Raw genomic sequence first — 19,389 nt, 5'->3', positions numbered from 1 at the left:
CAGAGTAGTGTCATCCAGCACATTTTGGGTCTCAAATTGCCACAAAACCCTATGCACATTAAGGCAAAACTGTTTCAAAAGTGTTTTGAACTAGATTTTGGGATTAGTTTACCAGCCACCATCCAGCAGACAGTGATGGGACTGGACATTGAATGTGGCTCCAGGCTTTTTGCTAAGCTCACTACAGACAGACCATGGATCTGCTCCATCATCATGATCAGAGTGGTTCTATTTTCTTTGAGAAGTTATCATTTGCCATGTTCAAATATGGTGAGAATCTTCCCACCCCCTCCTTTGAGTCTGGCACCCTCACCATCTTGGAAGCTACTTGACGTGAGCTTCCATAGCCTGTGGTGTGAACATGCTGCCTGCTTTGTTAAACCCTTTCTACATGATTTGACTAATCTTCAGAGTAGTACCCAGGAATGGTAAATCTAGGCAATGACAAAGAAGTACTGCAGTATATAAGTATATTCTTGGTAAACTAATTTTTCCCCTGCCACTCTCAAAGCAATATAAAGTTTGTTATTCCTCCTGGATCTCAAATGCTTGTAATAAATTCTTTGAAATGTCAGTAATGTTCAACTGAGGGTTTTTTTTTTTTTCCAAAGGGAGATTTTCTTTCTTTCATAAAAGGAAAAATTGTCCCTTGCAGAGTATGTGGATAAATATGTTTTGTTTATTTTATTCAGAGCTTAATATGGTTGGGTAAAGGGATTCTCATTTCCCACCTGACTTCTCACTGAATGAGTGAATCATGAATGAAGTTCCCAGGTTTCTGTATGGTAGTATAACAGAAATAAATAAATTCATACTCTTTTATATTTTTAGGCTAATAAACATTTGCTTAACAAACTTATAGTATGCAAAGCATTTTCATCACTATGTTATATTTAATTTTCATGTTAACTCTCTGAGTTTGGGCAGATTTTCTTTAGTTCAGAAGGAAGTCTTGCTCACCCTGTGTGAACTCTTCCAGTTTTCAAAAAATCTTAATGACGTGGAGTGCTCTGGAGGTATATAGTGATACTTCTACCATTTTCATTAAATCATAAATTAGTTCAGTGAAAAATATCAGCCAAAATAGTTATTTGATTGCCATAACATTTCAATTCAACAAAAAAATGATAGGTTTGTTAGTTTTGTGCAACGGGAAAGATAAATTTCCACCCTTGTCCTTGACCCAATTTGTTATTCAACAAGAATTTTTCTTTTTTCTGTGTAAAATTTGGTGCAATTTTCAAGTTCAACTAGAAAGTTAAGATCCAAGTCCTGGCTAAAATTTACAGTGGACAGAATGTCATTGACCTTGGAGAATGTTTGCTAACTAAATCATTTACACAGCTAGTAGCAAAGCTGGAAAGGGCAAGGGTGAGACAAATGAGGCACTCACCTCGGGCACCAAATTTAAGGGTATGTCCAAAAAACACAGGAATCAAGATGAATAACACGCAATATCTGAAAAATTAAAAATGAATGCCAACTATCTATGATCAACAAAATATTGGTATTACTGACTTTTCCTTTTGCCTTGGATTCCAATAAAATTTAAAATTCTGTTGTTCATGGATTTTTGGTGTTCGTTTTGATTTTTGAAAAAGTTACATTCAAATATTATCTATCTTGACTACTGAATTTTTGGGTGTCCCTTCAAATTTTGCATCTAAGTTGAGTGCTTCATAATCACACCTTAGTTCTCGGTCCTAGCTAGAAGAATTCTACACAGTGATTCAGCCCTGTGTAGGTGTAGAGATGTCTGTGTTCTAGAATTTACAATGGCCAAAGAAAGGGGTTATAGGAATATGTCTGCATAGGTCACTCAACATTACATGGTTTTAGGGGTTTGTAAAAATAATACTCCAAATAGAGTCAAAGAAGCTCTTGGTAGTATTTACTCTTACCCCCTCCTTTTATAGATGAAAAAACTTAGTCCCACAGGTCCTTGATCGATATTGTGGTAAACAGATAAAGACTAATTGCTGGGGGAGGGTGGTTGGTCCAGGACACCGGACCTTTTTTGTAGGGCTGACCTATGATTGGAGACCATTTGCTTTATTTCTTTTCTTTTTTTTTTTTTAAGAATCTATGATTTATTTAATATTTGGAAAGTTATTTTCTTTATAACAAGATGCTGAGTTTTCATTTGTAAAGGAATAGGGAGCATATGTCCCTATCCAGGCCAGGCCTCACACATAAACCCTGGGACTATGTTGAGGGGTTCTCAAGGGGTTCCTCATCTCCTAAGTTAAGTAACTTCATGAGTCACGATGATAATGCTCAGATTCCTCTCCCTCTGATATGCCTGACGGGGGCCCTCAGAGGGATGAACCTGCTCTTGTTACTAAGTGGCTCCTTGGAACACTCTGGTCAGTCACTTTTTCTTGAGGTAGTCAGGAGTAGCGAGGGTTTCATGAGCAACTTGGAGACCATTTGCTTTAAAGATGAGAGTCACATAAGTCTAATTCCTTCTCAAGGATTTGGGCTCTTTTTTGAAAAAGTGACAATGTATCATCCTCTCCCATCACATATGCACCTTGGAACTTCGTACTGTTTGCCAGTGGGAAAAATGTCAAATGAGAAGATTAGAAGTCTGTGTCCACTGTGCAACAGAGGTGGGATTCTGATGCAGTTTTACTCCACTATGCCTGAGTGGTAACTAGACCTTTCCATTAGCAAATGCACATGGTTGAGAATACACTTTACGCTATCTCTCAAGCAGCTTTCCCTCTGAGGAGGTGACCATGCCCCTTATTCCTCATACAAGCACAGAGAGCTTTTACTCTCCTATTTCCAGTGATCTCTCTCTCTCTCTCTGTTATTTATTAAAATGTTCAATACAACAAGAAAAGGAAAAGATTATCTTGCTTCCTGCCATGCAAGATGGTACCCGGAAGGCCAAGGTTAAATGCAGCATTTGGTTTCTTAAGCTTTTCTAATGTATAGGTGTGGAAAAGCAATCTGGGATCAGAGTTTATAACAGTGACTCTCTGAGGATAAAAACTTGACTTTAATTTGGACTCTCTGGCTAAGATAAAATCTGCTTCTGCTATCATTATCCCACTTATGTTTGTCTCCCACTCTCTTTTTACTCTGCCACCCAGCTGAGTGCGAAGAAATTAACCTGACCTTGAAGAATACTCAGAGACTCTTCAAGACTATCAGGTTTTCAACAGCCAATAAAATTCCAGAGGCCTACCAACATTGAGATAATAGACTCATAGGCCTGAAAAAGACCTGAGATGGCACAGATGAGGAAAATGGAGTCCAGGCAATCTAGAGCAACTTATCCAAGTTGTGAGTTGGTTGGAGGCAGGGTTAGAACTAGAACGAGGCCTCAAACTCTCAAGTTACCTTCTTCCAACCTATACCATGACCGGGCTCCAACAATGCCCAGTGCATCTCCTGACCACTCACAAGTGAATATCTGTACATCAGAGCTTTAACAAAGTGCCTGAAATCTTACCAGTGCAAATAAAAATTTTCAAGGGACACTTTTAAGAAAATCCATCTCAAAGGTCATAGAAAGGAGGCTTGCATTTCACCATTCTTGTGCTTATGGTGTCTTTATTCAGACAAAATTATACATTGAAATTAAAATTGTATGTTTTTCCTACCCAGGAACAAGAAGATCATATCTTTCCCCAAAAAAGTTTGCTTCCATTTATGTTTCTGCTCTATTCCTATTGAACTCGATATTTCCAGTTTTAGATTCAGCCACTGCCTATGGCCAGAGAGTTTGAGCAGAAATAAGGAGTATGGAATGCTATACATCCTGGAAGCCAAGGGCTAAATTCAGTTCACCAGGGCATTTTATTTGTTCCACATACTGTTTTAAAAATTTAATTTTATGTTTACAACCAAGACTACTCTACTGATGGACACTGACCTCCTGGCCCCTGAAGACTTTTGCGCTGGTGTTCCCTGTTTAGAACATGTTTCCTCAGGCCTCTTGGGCAAGAGTGAAGCTGTGGGTGGAGACTCTAAAGACAGACTTCCAGGCACTAGGTCAGCTTCTAGGATCCACGTGAAACCACCAGACCTCCTTTTAACACTGAGTGATCAAAATTAACAAAGTTGTTACCCTACCTGGGCTTCTCTGAAGGGACTCATATCTAGCTTGAAGCAACAACCTGGTTTTGTAATGCAATCCATTTCACGAACTGAGTAAAAGAGTGAAATAAAATTATACTGCCATATTACAGAAAAACCTATTTGGAAAATTTTTGTCTAGAGTGTTACTACCCACCGGCACTATTAATTGTTTTTTCATCTTGAGAAATGATCTCACCCAAATATACCTACACAATCTACTTTTTCTTCTCTTTTTTTTTGAGTTGGAGTCTCACTCTGTCGCCCAGACTGGAGTGCAGTGGCCGCTCCTGGCCACTGCAGCCTTGACCTACTGGGCTCCGGGGATCCTTCCGCCTCAGCCTTCAGAGTAGCCAAATTACAGGCATGTGCTACCACGCCCGGCTGATTTTTTGATTTATTGTAGAGATGAGGTCTCTCCAAGTTACCCAGGTGGGTCTCGAACCCGCGGGCTTAGGCAATCCACTCACCTCAGCCTCCCAAAGCACGGGATTACAGGCTGAGCCACCGAGCCCGGCTTTTACCTTTTTTCTGAAGATGTGACAGCATTTTTATCCTTCAAAGTTTTTTTAAAGCAGAAAATCCCCCAAAACCAAAAACCAAACAAACAGAAAAACATTTCTGATTTACTGATTTTCCCTGATAATTTACATTTTATATTTCTAAACTAATATCTCTCAGACACTTTTTGAATAATGTAGAAGGATAAAGCTCACATGAAAATAAAAAATTGGAAAATGAAATATAAGCTGTCATATACGAATTTAGTTGATCTTTATTCCCTTACTAATCTTCAAACAAAAACACTTTATAAAGATTATTACCTTTGAGAGTTAAATATCTTTGCAGTTCCTTTTAAATAGTTTTCTTTTTAAAAAGTTCAAACATGCCACATTCCACAAACTAAAAAACCCTGCAGCTAGTGTAGAAAAAAAATTTTAAACCATAAAATTCTTCATATTCTTGACACATGCCTATAGTTAAGGAAAAAAAGTCCTTTCATTCCTACTGACAGAGATTTATTTCAAATTAGTTGTATACCTGCTCAGTAATGTTTTACAAATTTGTATCAAGTCACTCTTTTGGTGGTCATCCATTACATCCATAGAAATTAAAGTAGTAGATACTTTATATTTTCATGTACCCTAAATGTATTTATTATATTATAAGTTAAAATTCCAATAGTGAAAAATCAGAATATTCTCTCAGAGTTACAAGAAGGATATGTGGCTGCGCACCTTCATTTGTTGCAAAAACAAAACAAAACACCCTCTGGATTTCCCTGGGAAACTGCTACGAGAACTTCTGGAAATTCTCCTAAGAGAATTTATTTCCATGAGGCTGAGTGGTCACTTCATCTAAAGTCCTGTCAACGGTAATTCAACTGGGCTTGTCTACACTGGGATTTCATTGGCCAATAAAGATTTATAAGATGCTGACAGTGTTCAGGGAAGGCTGATGTCCACAGAGCTCAGCGCTTTCATTAACAGGAAGGAATGCTGTACTACATACAACACTGGGGGGGCAGAGCTAGGTAATTTTATCCCTCAGGGCAGGGCAAGATTTTTTCTTTGGTAATTTACCTATTTTGGTGCCTAGATTGTAGGATGTGTTTAGTCACATGGTCTATAGGCACAGCTCATTTAACGTTTTTTCAAAAGCGTTAAACTAGTTATTAGGAATGATAGAGTTGAATTCCAAATGCTGCAAACATTAGGGCTGCTGTAATCATGCGTTTTGTAAATGTGATGATACCTACTCTGAAGATGTAAAGTGTACAATGAAGACTTTTTTGGGTCATATTCATTTCAGAACCTTGTCAAAGGTGTTACATTGTCTCACCCTTGTACGATTTGTAAAAGTACAGCTTCAAATGTGACTCAGGAAAATGTTCAAATTTGAAGTAGCCCTGGCCAGAAAAACACAATACTCATCTCACTCAAATGTTTCATTTCCAGGAAAATGCTGAGCCACCACTGAGAATCCAGGTTTAAAGAGACACAGTTATGGGACAACAAACTCAGTTCTAAAATACCAAGTCTCTGGCCCACCTGCTTTTCTGTGTACCAATCTGTCTTAATTTTGTGTATTTTGCTACTTAGAAGCCAAAGATGTCATCGCTATTGTCATACTCAGGTAGGGGAAGGCTGAACTGATAGAGGTACATGCCTGCCACCAAGGAAGTGGGGGGTGAGTTGGCATTTGAAATGGGTGCTAGGCTGTTCACTGTTGAACTTTGTCATGGTACTACAGATACACAAGGTCATTTGAAATCTCACCAGGGGAAACATCATTATGCAAGTCAAAGAATGCACCACTCAACTGAGCTATTAATTTCTGGGCATGATATGTTGACATCACAGTCATTATGTTTTGAAGCTAATTTATTTTAAAGGTACCTAAGTTAAAAATGTTCTTCTGAAGTTTAAAGTTACATATTCCTGAATGCCTTTCATTCCTCCTCAATAGGTAGGTTAAAGATGAGTTTTCATGATTAGTTTGAAATATCTATTTTTGATGCCCTCAGCCTCACAGTAATAAAGTAAATATATTGAAGTTTTATTATTTTATAAAGATGCATATTTGCTGAGGCTCTCGGCATGAATTTAGAGTAGTTGTTAGTCTGCGGAGTAATGGTTGGAATCTGGGACATAAGACTGGGGCTAAATTTCTTTGCCCTCCTAACCCTAGAGAGTCTTTAGAAAAATAGAAACAAAAGAGCACAAAGTACTTAAGGTAAGACACTGTTGTATTCATAATATAGAGAAATAACCACCATGCTTCATGGACAGTAGATGCAGTCCTCCATGGGGCTACAAAACTGTGCTAGTAATAATTTTAATTGGATGCTATCTTTGCTGCCTTCAAAAAGTATCATAAAATGGAATTATTACAGGCTACAAGTGCACTTATAGTGCTGGCCTCTCACAGAAGGAAACAGATAACATTTATCCTTTGGAGGGCAACATCAGTGGGCTTCTATTTGTTTCGTTTACATGCATCCCCAGCTGCCTGCTATTTGCTTCCTCTTCCCGGTGTCTAAGAGATCAATTTGAATTAGGCGCTGCAGAACTGGCTGCTACGTTTTGCTGGCCCTCTGCCGTTGGGGATGGCACAACCCCACAGAAGGGACCTCTGTGCTCCTGGGGGAGAACGGGAGCATGGGGAGCATACCTGTAGAGGATTGGGTGGCGTGAGCGGCGAAGGCAGGCCATGCCCTGGAGACTGACTGGGTTTCTGTGGGGGGCTTGGACTCTGCTGGGTTGGAGACGGTTGGTTCTGGTTCTGGGGGTGGGAGTGGGGTTGGTGCTGCTGGGGCTGAGAAGCCTGTTGCAGCTGAGACGGAGGAGCTGGCAGCTGCTGGGAGGCAGGTGGCGGCTGCTGGGCCAGGGTGGGCTGCGGCTGCTGGGACTGCGAGGGCGCCTGGGGGCCTGGCTGTGGATGCTGGCTGCTTGGCGGTGGAGGCTGTTGCTGCTGTTGTTGCTGCTGCTGTTGCTGTTGCTGCTGCTGGAGCTGGAGCTGGAGCTGCTGGAGCTGGGAGTTCAGGGATGAGGTAGCTACAAGGAGAGAAAGTGAACGTGAAGTGAGATAAATACGACAGACCGTCTCGCTGCGTCTTGACAGCTTGTCCTGTGCAAGCTGAGAAGGGTCTCCTTTAGAATAAGCTTGCCCTCTCCACCCGAAGCTCTTTGGCGTTGCAGAGGGTTGTGAGGCACTGGAAGGAAGAAACTCTCTTCTTGGGAAATTTTAAAATTTAGGGAGGACCGGAATGTGACACACCATGCAAGAATTTTAAAGGCAATGGGCAATATAAGTGAAGGGGTGTGCTAGGAACGGAGAATGATTTTTTAAAGTACTTTCTTCTGTCTTCCTTTGCTTTCCGTGCTGCTTGGGAAATACACTTACTTTCAAGATTTGGTTTAGAGTTTGAAAGTTCAGCCAGTTTAATTCTTTTGGTAAGTGATTGACTGGAGTTAAGAACTGAAGAAGAAATTGTTTGCAATCTCCTTTTCATCTATCATTAATAGCATTAATGGTATCATTTTCACTTGCTACTTCAGACCTCCACCCATTTGCTTAGACATCTTAGTTTCAAGTTTCTTCAATGCATTTTTTTTAAAATTTGAAGATAGTACATGCGTCTCCATTTTGCAGAGTCAAAAGTCTACATCTGATTTTTTTGCCTGCTGATAAAGGAGGCAGAGCCCCCACACCGGGAGGAACATACTAAGTGAATGTGAACTGAACAGTGTAATGATTAGGCATATCAGCACCTCAAGGACAGGAACAGAACTGAGGAAGCAAAAGCATCCTTTAAGGTTTTCTTTTTAAAGGCCATACATATGGACTTGGATGGATTTAGAGTCTATCATACTCAGTGATCTATCCCAGAAACAAAGAACAGAGTACCGCATGTTCTCACTCATAAGCAGACCCTGAACATTTACCATAATACTATAAGAAAGGAATGGGCAGTAGTGAGATACTGCTGGGGAGGGAGGGGGAGAAGCACAACATTCATAAGCGTACCTGATTTCAAATCGGGCGAAGTGAGGACCAAAGGGAGGCCCAAACTTTACCTGTACAATGACCACGTATATACCTAATGCTGAATTGTACTTCACATCTTTAAAATAAAACAAACAAAAAATAAAATGAAAATATTGACTAAAAAAAAAAAAAAATAAGAAAGCTTTAGACCAACCTTTGTGGCCGCCCCATAAGAAGTGGATTGATTTGATCTGTATTAACATCCTCTCTAGTTCTATTTTATGTCTTTGCCTTGGTGTTTTCTTTTTATATCTTAATATTTTATTTTCTTTATTTATTTTTAATTTTTTTATTTTAAAGATGTAGGGTACAATTCAGGGTAAGTATACAAATGTTCCATTTTGCAGTTACCCTTGTTGATGAGGTGTGCCCTCCATATCTTAACATTTTAAAATATAAAGTTCCAGATGTTTTGTAATTATATAGCATATTATTTATATTTGACATTAAAAGGAGACCATATGTCATTTTCAACTTCATTTGTTTATATAAATATATATTTGGAACAATTAAAAAAAATGTGGGGGGCAACTCCTTTGGGTCCCCTCCCACTGTGGGAGCTTTTCTGTCCTCTCAATAAATCCTGTTTTCTAAAAAAAAAAATTTTTTTCTTTTTAATGAGAAAGGTAAGAGTTGGTGGGAGAGGCTGTCTTAGCACCAAGGACACAAAATTTGTTCTCATATATACATCTAACACTGAACAATTTCTGCAGCTGGAACCAGTTAGTTTGACCTAAGAATGGTCTAGAGAAAATTAGGGTTAAAAGCCAAGTTCACTTCCTTCTTTGCCTAAATCTCAGTTGAAAAACTTTCAAACAATCCCATGAATTAATAAATGTAAGGATCATTGTTGAACACATCAGCCTTGACTGCAATGCTTTCCTACCTCTTCTACCTAGAACGAGACAAGATTTCCGAAGGTAATAACTCCCTTTTGCTACATTAAACTAGGCCCTATTTTTTCAAGCGCTCATTAAAAAAAAATCTGTTGGTTCTATAAAGTGATGTATGATATACCTACCTTCCCACAACAAATATGTTCTTGAAAAATACACATACTTTGAACCATATGTTGAGGGCACCTAAGGAAATTTCTCTGTAAGAAAATTAGCCAGTAACTATTTTGGTAAAGTTAAAAATCATTTTTAAAAGTGTATTGAATGCCAGCCAGGCACTGGTAATGTACCGGGCAATTTGTAGGTCTTAAAAAGGAGACATAGTTCTGCCTTCCAGGAGCTTATACTATAGTCTATTTGAGTAAATAAGCTTAACTAGAAAGAAACAATCAAGTTCAGAAACAATCAAAGAAGCTTAACTGGAAAGAAACAATCAAGTCAAGTATCTGTTACAGAGTCCTGCTAATAGTTGATGTTTGAGACCTATCTGTTAATTGACTAATAGGCAACAGTGTGAAACTGACCAAAAGGTCTAAGAGAGTCAGGAGAGGGGGCTTCTGTGGGCTAGACAGGCCAAGGCAGCATTTCTGACAGATGTGATTATGAGCAGGGAGGGTTCGGGAGAGTGAGGTTCAGGAAGAGAGGATGTTCTAGGCTGAAGAAACACCCAGACAACAGATAGCTTGGGTGATACTTCTGAGGGACAATATGCAGCATGGGCTACCTGGAACTTAGGGTCTAGGAAGTTTTGAATGACTCTAAGCCCTAGAGAGGGTACAGAGCCTATCTCATGAACTTTGTAGGAAGATGTATCCTCTCAATTAACCTGTGATGTAAGTCAGATTTTAAACATATAAATCATGTTTGTTTAAAGGAAAGTGTAGCCGTATTGGTAAAAAAAAAACAAACAAACCAATTGCTTGTGACCTTTCACAGGGGTACCAAATACCAATTCTGAAATCTCAGGTGCTATGTAGGACTTCCAAGAGGTGCCAGTTGGGATAGCAAGTCCTCACTAGGCTACTGAATTACTCTAGGTCTCTGCAAACAGTTCAGTGTGTATCCTGCCTTGCATGTAAAGCCAGGGTGTTCTGGGGCTTGTGATGTGACCCTAGAGGTAGCAGTGGTATGACTGAGTTAGGGCCGGAAAGTACCCCGGAATCATTCCCCTTTATTGGAACGTTTTGAGGAAGACCTAGTTTTTGTCACTTTCCCCACCCTCTATTGTACAAAATCATATTTTACAGAGAGTCTGGGAGCCCAGCTCCATTCTGACCTCCCAAGATCTTCTACAATCTGGAGGATCCTCAGGGAGTGGGGCCTGTTCTCTCCTTTTGTTGGAGTTTCAGACTTTGGGAACCTGACTGTATCTGGCTTCCTGCCTGATTCAAATCAAGCCTATCCTGATTTTTTTTCAGGTGGGGCACATATGTCAGTGCTTATTTTCATGGTTGACTTAAATATCATACCGTTTCATTTTGGTTAGAAAAGCGTTTATCTAAATCAACATTTAGAAACAGGAAAGGCTGGGGAATATTGGCAGATAGATATTGGCAGACGGGTAGGTGCAGCAGACCCTAACCTACTAATGAGCCATGGTCCCAAATGTGTCTTCTTTCCTTTAAGTCGGTGAAATTCATATTGCTAGGATATTTCTTTCCCATAACAGCAACTTGACTAGAAAGGCATAAACCTAAGCAAAACCCCTTCAAGTTACATAAACAAATTTGGCATCTACAAGCAAAAAATGATGGGAAAAAAGTATGTTCAGGTATGTATTGGACTTAAAAAAAAGCAGGAAGGGTATTCAGAATGTAACTCTAGTCTAAAAAACCCAAAGCCACTTGCACAATCATATGAATATGAGAGTAAAAAAATGTGAGAATACAGCTCCTCTAAATAGTTCATTGGATAAAACATAGTGAAATATCAACATAGAAGAATGAAAAAATAAGATGAATAAAAGTTAGGAGGGTTCAAAGACATATTTGAGCTACAAAAAATGTTTGTAGATAAAATGATGCTAGTTGGGGTAAAACTCTTACCCTAGGCATAGAAGAGTAAAGATTTTACTTTCTTCCCTGGTAATGATGTCCGTTTAGAATTATTTCCTCTATGTCTGGTTACTGTACACTACATAGGCCAATGTTAAGTGTAAAATTTAACTACAATAACAAGAGCTATGAAAGAAAAAGAGATGCAAAGAAATGCATTTTTAAAACTTAAAAACTTAATCTCTTAAAAAAAACCACAAAACAAAATTCCATCAACCTGAAGTTCCCAGAGAGAAGAGAGCAGTGCTATGGCAAAATCAATGTCTTAAAACTTCTCAAATAAATTATAATATGACAAAGGAGTAGTCAAGAATCCTTCATTTGTCTGATTTCTATATACCAACTGTAAATCAGAAAGAATTCCTCATATTGAATCTTTGTTAAAAGTTTTCTCAGTAAATCTCGTACACAAATACGAGCCATACCACCAGACGTATCAGAATTATATGGGATGGAATTTATATAAGAAAAGTCAAAAGCACTATAACTACCTGCATTTGAAAAGCAAGTCCATGAAAGATTCTAGAGAAATGCAAACATGTCCTATATTTTGCAAAATGACACTCAAATGTTAAAGGAAGTGGGATTTTTGGCAACACTCTAACCTACTTTATGCCAAAATATAACATACTATTTTAATCATTCAATCAGGATCTCCACTTCAGCATTTTTTTTGACTTTCCAGGTCCAGCCTTATGTGGGCATGGTTGGCAACCTGGTGAACTGGGTTTGAGAGCCTGCTAGGAAGAAGCACAAGCTATTACTCACTGCTGATGTCTATGAGCCTTTAGGCATGTCTGAGAACTAGAGTTGCCTCATGTTTACAGAGGGCAGAGGACCTGTGTTAAGGAGGAAGGGAGTGGCAGGGCTTATCACTGAAAGTGACTAGGAATTCTGGAAAGAGTATGGTGGTAATGGTTATCCAAACTCACCCTTAGCTCATTCCCCTGGTGCAAGCCTGGTCCTAGGGAAAGAGCACCAAGGAAAAACACAGAGTAACCTTGAAAATATGAGGCAAAACACAAAAAGCCAGATGCCGAAGGCCACATGTTATATGATTCCATTTATAGGAAATGTCTAGAATAGGCAAATCCATAGACACAGAAAGCAGAGCAGTAGATGCTAGATCTGAGGGTGGCAGAAATGGGGAGTAACTGCTAATGGGTAAACTGCTAAGGGAGTTTCCTTCAGGGGTGATGAAAAGGTCTGGAGCTAGATAGTGATTGTTGGACCATGTTGGGAATATACTTCATGGCACTGAGTTGTATACTTCATTAATAGTTAAAATGGAAAATTTAATAATTGAGATGGTAAATAGTTAAAATGACAAATTTCATATTATGTGTATCATACTACATTTAAGAACTGTTTCTCTATATGCATGTAATAGAGACCAAGTTACATTGCCTCAGCTCTTCATGGCTTTGCGGTCCTGGGTGTGTGTGTGGGGGGGTGTCAGGAAACCCATCAGCAAGGGCTGTCCTGGTGAGACATAGGAGAGCCTGGAAAGAATGCCAGCATGGAGAGGAACACACTGTACCCACTGGAGAGGCACAGGTTTGGCAGGGCAGAGTGATGCGACTGCTGTCAAAGTGGACTGTGGATTCATTCCTAAGTGTACACAAGACATCACCTTTGTGACTTCTAGAAATGCTGAGAAAGACTCAGAAGCTGGACATTGTGTGCTAGGGCACAGAACAGTCAAGGCAATTGGGTTAGAAGTAAGACAGTGCTTCATAGTTCGGAAAATACTTTCATTTAATATGATGAATTAGCTTTTCAAGACAACAATATGGATAGATGATATCACTGCCATGTTATACATAGAACTCCAGCTCAGAAAGGTTAAATGACATTCCCAACTTTATACAGCGAGTGCTCTGGGTGCTTTCCAAAGTCTTTTAACATAACAGAATTACTTGTACTGAGGGGACAACCTATTTTCTCCCAAGAGATGGAACAAAGATAACTGCTCACTTGTAGAGAGATGCCCCCTACGGCTGTGCTCTTGTGAAGAAGTGGCATTTTGAGGATAAAGATGCTAATTTGAGTACGAGCCATGAGTTATTATAAGAAACAGAGATGCACACACAGGTTGCAGGAAAATGAGAAGTATGAGTGGAAGGGAGGGGGAGAAGGGCCACAGTTCACTTTATTTGTGTCACAAGTTTGCTTTGACGGTAAGGACATATTTCCTTCATGCTTAGACATAAGGCGGCAGCAGCATTGTGCTCAGGCTTGGTGCCATTTAAGGAAAGCAAGTAGGCATCAGTTCATATTGTCCACAGAATTCTGTGACATGTTGTCTCTAGAGTATTACTGGGGTGGCATCTAAGAGTTCTGCACTGAATTTGTTCCTAATTGAGGGCAGTGTAAAAAACAACTGGGTGCCTGGAAAAACCTGTGCACCCTGATATAGTCTTTGCCTTCCTAACTCTATATTTATTGTTCACTTTTCCTGCCCTCTAAAATATCTAGAAGAAAAGAGTGGAATCTAGAACACCCCAACAGGAGGAATTCGAGTTGGTAAATGGGACACCCACACATACCCCTTGGGTAAGAACATCGAAGAGAGCTGAACCAAGGTTGCAAGTCAGAAACCCTTTCTGTTATCCTCAGTAAGGACATCCCTAGCCAGTACCAGAAATTTTGCAAAGTAGATGAAAAAAGGCAGATGGCTAAGGATTGGAGATTTTGAAAAAGCGCAGAAGGTGGAAACTTGCTGGAAAATCTGCTTTTATTTTTGGCAACAATGTCAGAAACAGCAAAGTCAATTCTGCTTCAAAGATTATCACGTATGACTTTCTTGCATATGGTCTATGTTATCAGCTCCAGAAACGTTGCTATACATGTTTTTAATCTTTTTTTTTTTTTTTTGCTTCCTTTGTATTTAAGGCAGGGATCTAAATATCTCTTGAGATGTCAGGGGAAAATAAAGAAATAAATTTTTCCAGCGAAAACATCCCTACAAATTCCTGTGCTTTGCCTGAGTCACCCAAGTTTCTTTCTTAAATTGTTTTCACCAACTCTAGCAGCCGATCTCCAGTTGTGGACCAGAATCACCTGGGGAGCTTATTAGGAAAGTAGATTTCAGAGAGTAGGGCAAAATCTGCATTCTAAAGACCCCCAGGGGATCAGGAGCCATTGCCCTTGGGGCACCTAGCAGCCCATACAGGAGTTGTAGATAGTGGGGAAGAAGCAGCTCTTCCCTTGACTTTCACCCAGATCAGCTTGCTTATCCAGCTCCACAACATTTAGATTATTTCATTTAAAATCTCTGATTAGAAAGAAAACAGACACCTGAGAATTACCCAGGGGTTTTCAATGCCTTCTTTTGGAAATTAGGGCAATTCACCAACCACTACTATCTTTGTTAGCATTCTAGGGTGCACTTTTGTTGGAGTACTTTAAGAAGGGCTAAGTATGACCTATAACATTAGCTTTTGGATGTCTCATTACACAGGGAAGATGAAAAGCAAAACATGAGTGCCCCTTTAGCAGCGCAGAGAAGCTAAGGCAAGAGCATCCTAGGAAGCTGCACCACTTAGTAGAGGGTGGGGGTGGGTAGGGACTCAGAGATGGCAAATCTCCCCCCAAATTCCTGGTGAGGGGATTGCAGAGGTCTCTTTATGAAACAGCTGATCTTGCCACCAACTCCACCAGTAGAATGGCCCAAGGCAAGGTCTAAAGTCTTAGAAAAACAAGGAAAAATCTCTTCTAAAGAAATGGAAAAAACTATCTGGGGAAGCATTAGGATTTCTAATGTGGATGTGGGCACCCAAGACAAAGTGCTTCTCCTCTCACTTACCTTAAAAATGTCTGTCAGTCCACAGCTTCACCCTAATATACAGAACTCTTCATCACTGTCCTGAATCCTTAGGAAGCCCTTCCAGATTCCTACTGAGTACCAGCTAAGATGAAAGGAAAAAGATCCAGACCTAGATAATTCCCTCATGGAAGTACAGAACACCAAGGATAAGGATCTTTTTACATCCAAAAAGATTTCAGAGAGAAAATAAAAGGTCACCTACAAAGAAGTATACATCAGACCAGTATCATGCCTCATATTAGCAACAATACATAGCTAAAATGAGAGGAGAAATGCCTTTTAAGTGTTCTGGGGGAAAATTATCTCCCACCAGGAATTATATTGCTAGCTCAACTATCTGGCCTATTTTGAAACTTACAAGGACTTAGACATCTTATCTTTACATACTTTTTCTTCTTAAAGTTAAACAGGCACTTTTAATGAAGAAAGAGGAAGACATAGAATCCAAAAAACAGTGTATGTTATCCAAGAGAGTAACATGAGGCTTCCCCACTGTGACAGCTGTGCATTTTTCGACAGTAATGAGTCCAGAGAGGAGCATAAAAGCAGAAGACTCTAAGGTGAAATATCTGCAGAAAAGAAGGGGAATCCCATAGTAATGATAACTGTTTGAGATCATGGAAGAATTCGAGAATATGAAAAAAAAAAAAGAAACTGGAAACATGAGGAAAAAAATCAAAACTGTCTGAAAAATCACACTTCAGATATGAAGCAGCTGTTTCAAATTAGAACCAGAAATAACTGATCTTAAAGGAGAAAAATTATATGGACTCGATGCTATAGAAAAATTAAGAAGTTAAAAGATGCTACTTCCTAAAGAAGGTATACATTTCTTCTTATAATAACAACAACAACAATAATAATAATAATAATAATAATAGGTTAGACAATAAGAAACTTCCAGCAAAACAAACAAACAATAAAGGAGAAAAGTATGGTTTTATAAGAACTAATAAGAGCAAAAACATAACCCATTATGCAATAGAATGTGGTATACTAATCATCAGGAAAATGCAAATCAATACCACAATGAGATACCACTTCACTCCAGTTAGAACAGCTCTTATCAAAAAGGTGGAAGAAAGTGCAAATTGGTGAGGATACGAAGAAAAGAGAACACAAGCATTGTTGGTAGGAATGTAAATTAGTAGAGCCATTATGAAAAGCAGTATGGAGGGTCCTCAGAAAATTAAAAATGGAACTACCAGGTAATCCCACTAGTGGGCATTTTTCTCCCAAAGAAAATGAAATCAGTATGTCAAAGAGATAACTGCACTTCCATGTTTATTGTAGCACTATTCACAGTAGCCAAAATATGAAATCAGCCTAAGTATCCAACAACAGATGAATGGGTACAGAAAATGTAGTATCTGTACACAATGGAATATTATTTGGCTATAAAAAATAATGAAATTCTGTCATTTGTGACAACATGGATAAACATGGAGGACACATGTTAAGTGAAATAAACCAGACACAGAAAGATGAATACCATATGATTCCACTCATACGTTAATTTTCTTGTAAAGTTGGTGTCATAAAAGCAGAGAGGAGAATAGTGATTATGAGAGACTTGGGAAAGGAAGGGCCAGGGAGGATGGAAAAAGCTTGGTCAATGGCACAAAGTTACACGTAGGTAGAAGGAATAAATTGTGGTGTTCTATTGCACATTAGGGTGACTCTGGTTAATAGTACAATATTGCATATTATAAAATAGCTGGAAGAGAGACTTTTGAATGTTCTCACCACAAAGAAATAATAAATGCATGAGGTGCTAGATATTCTAACTACCTTGATTGGATTATTATAAAACATAGAAAGGTATTGAAACATCAGACTGTACCATATGAATACGTAAAATTACAATGTTAATTAAGTAAATAAAATGTGGTGGGACTTTGAGCTCTTGGTGGAGTATGAAAAGGACAATTCATTTGGATATATTCTTTGAGTGGTGCTAAAATCCAGAATAAGGATATCTGATCATAGCATATTTCTTGGTTCTGCCAGAAATAATAAGGTCACTATATTTAAAGTGAAAAGTATTTACTGGCTTGCAATTTGGAAATACTTGTAAACAAAGCATGAATGACTGAGAACACAAATGCTACTGTGTGAACGTGAGGGCCTGGAGGGAGGGAAGAGGGGGGCTGAAGACCAGAGTACTAGGAGAAGAATCAAGAGATGCCTCTATGGTTGACAGAACAAGTAGGGATTTAAATTTGCTGTTTAAAGTTGAATTAACTAAAAATAGTGCTTTATTTCTATCAGGAGGCGGGGGGAAGAGAAAGTGGGAGATGTTGTAAGTGGACTAAATCCTCATACACCACAGCAGGAAATGAACAGACAATATGTACAGTTAATAAATCAAGGGCAGAGATAAATGGGAAGTTTCAATAAATATGGAGGTCAACCCATAAGGCCTAAAAGCAGAAATGGTTGAATGTGCTTGTCCTGGGGGAGTAGTCCTGAGGGTGGAGAGTACTACAGCTGAGAATCTGGCATGTCTTTATGAACTTTCTGAATGGAATTGGTTTTTAATCATGTGTATGTATTACACTGATAATGTTTTTAAAAATTCGGTTTCAAAACTTGGGCTACATCTTGTATGAGAGCAGTGAGTTATTATATGCCAGGTACTTGCCGAGCATTTGATGTTAATTTCTTCACTGGTCCTCTCAAAAACCTAAAAAGTAACTCTCCTAAACTGGTTTCTCCCAGATGCAGATGCTGAGCCAAGGACTCGAGTGTGAATGATTTAAAAAAGAGCTCCCAGGAAAAACCAGGAAAAAAGCAAGGACAGCAGGATAGGAAGGGCAAGAAGCTAAGCAAAGTTTAGATTTCCGGCGAGAAGACCAAACCTCCTTCTGATTCCAAGAAGCTTGGAAGTATAAGTAGTATTTCAGGGTTTACCTTGTCTCGCAAAGGGTTTCTATTCCTTCCTACACCAGTGAGCCACTTAATCTAGGTAGGAATGGAACGTAAACTCCAAAAATTTGTAGCTTTCCACAAGGGGAAAGTGACTTCAGTGCCCAAGAATCAAGTAAATTCTTAAGAATCAAAGTACAGTGTTTAAAAACTACTCTCAGAGCTTATTATACTATGGCTTGATGAATACACAGTCATATCAGGCCTCCTTGGTGCTCTCTCTCTAATACATTAGAGAGAGAAAGAGAGGAGATTTTTCTATATATACGAGGGGAAACCCAAAACACCCTGGAATTATCTTTTGGAGGGCAGGCCCCTTATAGTACACTGGGAATTTGTTCCTCCAGATCAAATAGTCAACCAAAGTTTTTATCTGTAAATTTTGAGAAGGTTGTGTCACGATTTGCGGAAGAAACGTCCCGAATTGTGGCAAACAGGTGATTGTCACAACGACAACACACATCACCCTGACAACATACCTACCTACACCACGTTCAGTGTTCAGGGTTCAGCAGTCTTTGACCAAAACCAGCATGATCCCGATGCCCCACCCTCCCTATTCACCCGATCTCACCTTGAGCGCCATTTTTTTGTTTTCCCAGATGAAAAAAATCCTCAGAGGGAAACATTCTGTCTATGTGGAAGAGATGAAACAAAAATGGTAGAAGCACTAAAAGGCATCAAAATTGATGAGTTCAAAAACTGTTTTGAATACTGGAGAAAGCATCTCGATAGGCGTATTTCATCAAATAGAGAGTACTTTGAAAATGACTGAAGCTTAAACATGAGAATAGTTACACAATTTTTTTTTTTTTTTTTTTTTTTTTATCACTACTCTCACAGGACTTAAACCATTGAAGTGAGTCATGTGATAACAAGTGAGCTGCAAAACAGTTGCAGTAAGTTTCCAAGACTGAGTCATATCAGATTATAAAAGCTCCTATTTGTACATTTGAATTTTGTACATCAATCTTGGAAAACAAGAGCTATAGCTTTTTAACTTTAAATGTAACATTTCTATAAGTGATGTATATAATACAGA

The 19,389-nt window shown here is 39.0% G+C and overlaps 1 protein-coding gene across 2 annotated transcripts in view; it reads right to left on the bottom strand.

Moving 5' to 3' along the window:
* POU6F2 (POU class 6 homeobox 2) overlaps positions 1 to 19,389 on the bottom strand; it is a 386,904-nt gene that overhangs the window by 116,529 nt on the left and 250,986 nt on the right. For both annotated transcript variants that reach the window (XM_008055780.2, XM_008055781.2), the window contains exon 4: positions 7,264 to 7,646. In XM_008055780.2, coding sequence (XP_008053971.1) covers positions 7,264 to 7,646 — 383 coding nt within the window. The remainder of the gene's footprint in view (positions 1 to 7,263; positions 7,647 to 19,389) is intronic.

This window comes from Carlito syrichta, unplaced genomic scaffold (assembly GCF_000164805.1).
Source record: "Carlito syrichta isolate Samal-C Ts95f unplaced genomic scaffold, Tarsius_syrichta-2.0.1 Scaffold301952, whole genome shotgun sequence".
NCBI classification, from domain to species: domain Eukaryota; kingdom Metazoa; phylum Chordata; class Mammalia; order Primates; family Tarsiidae; genus Carlito; species Carlito syrichta.
Note: the sequence above shows the minus strand (reverse complement) of the source record. Positions and strands in the feature narration are given on the sequence as shown.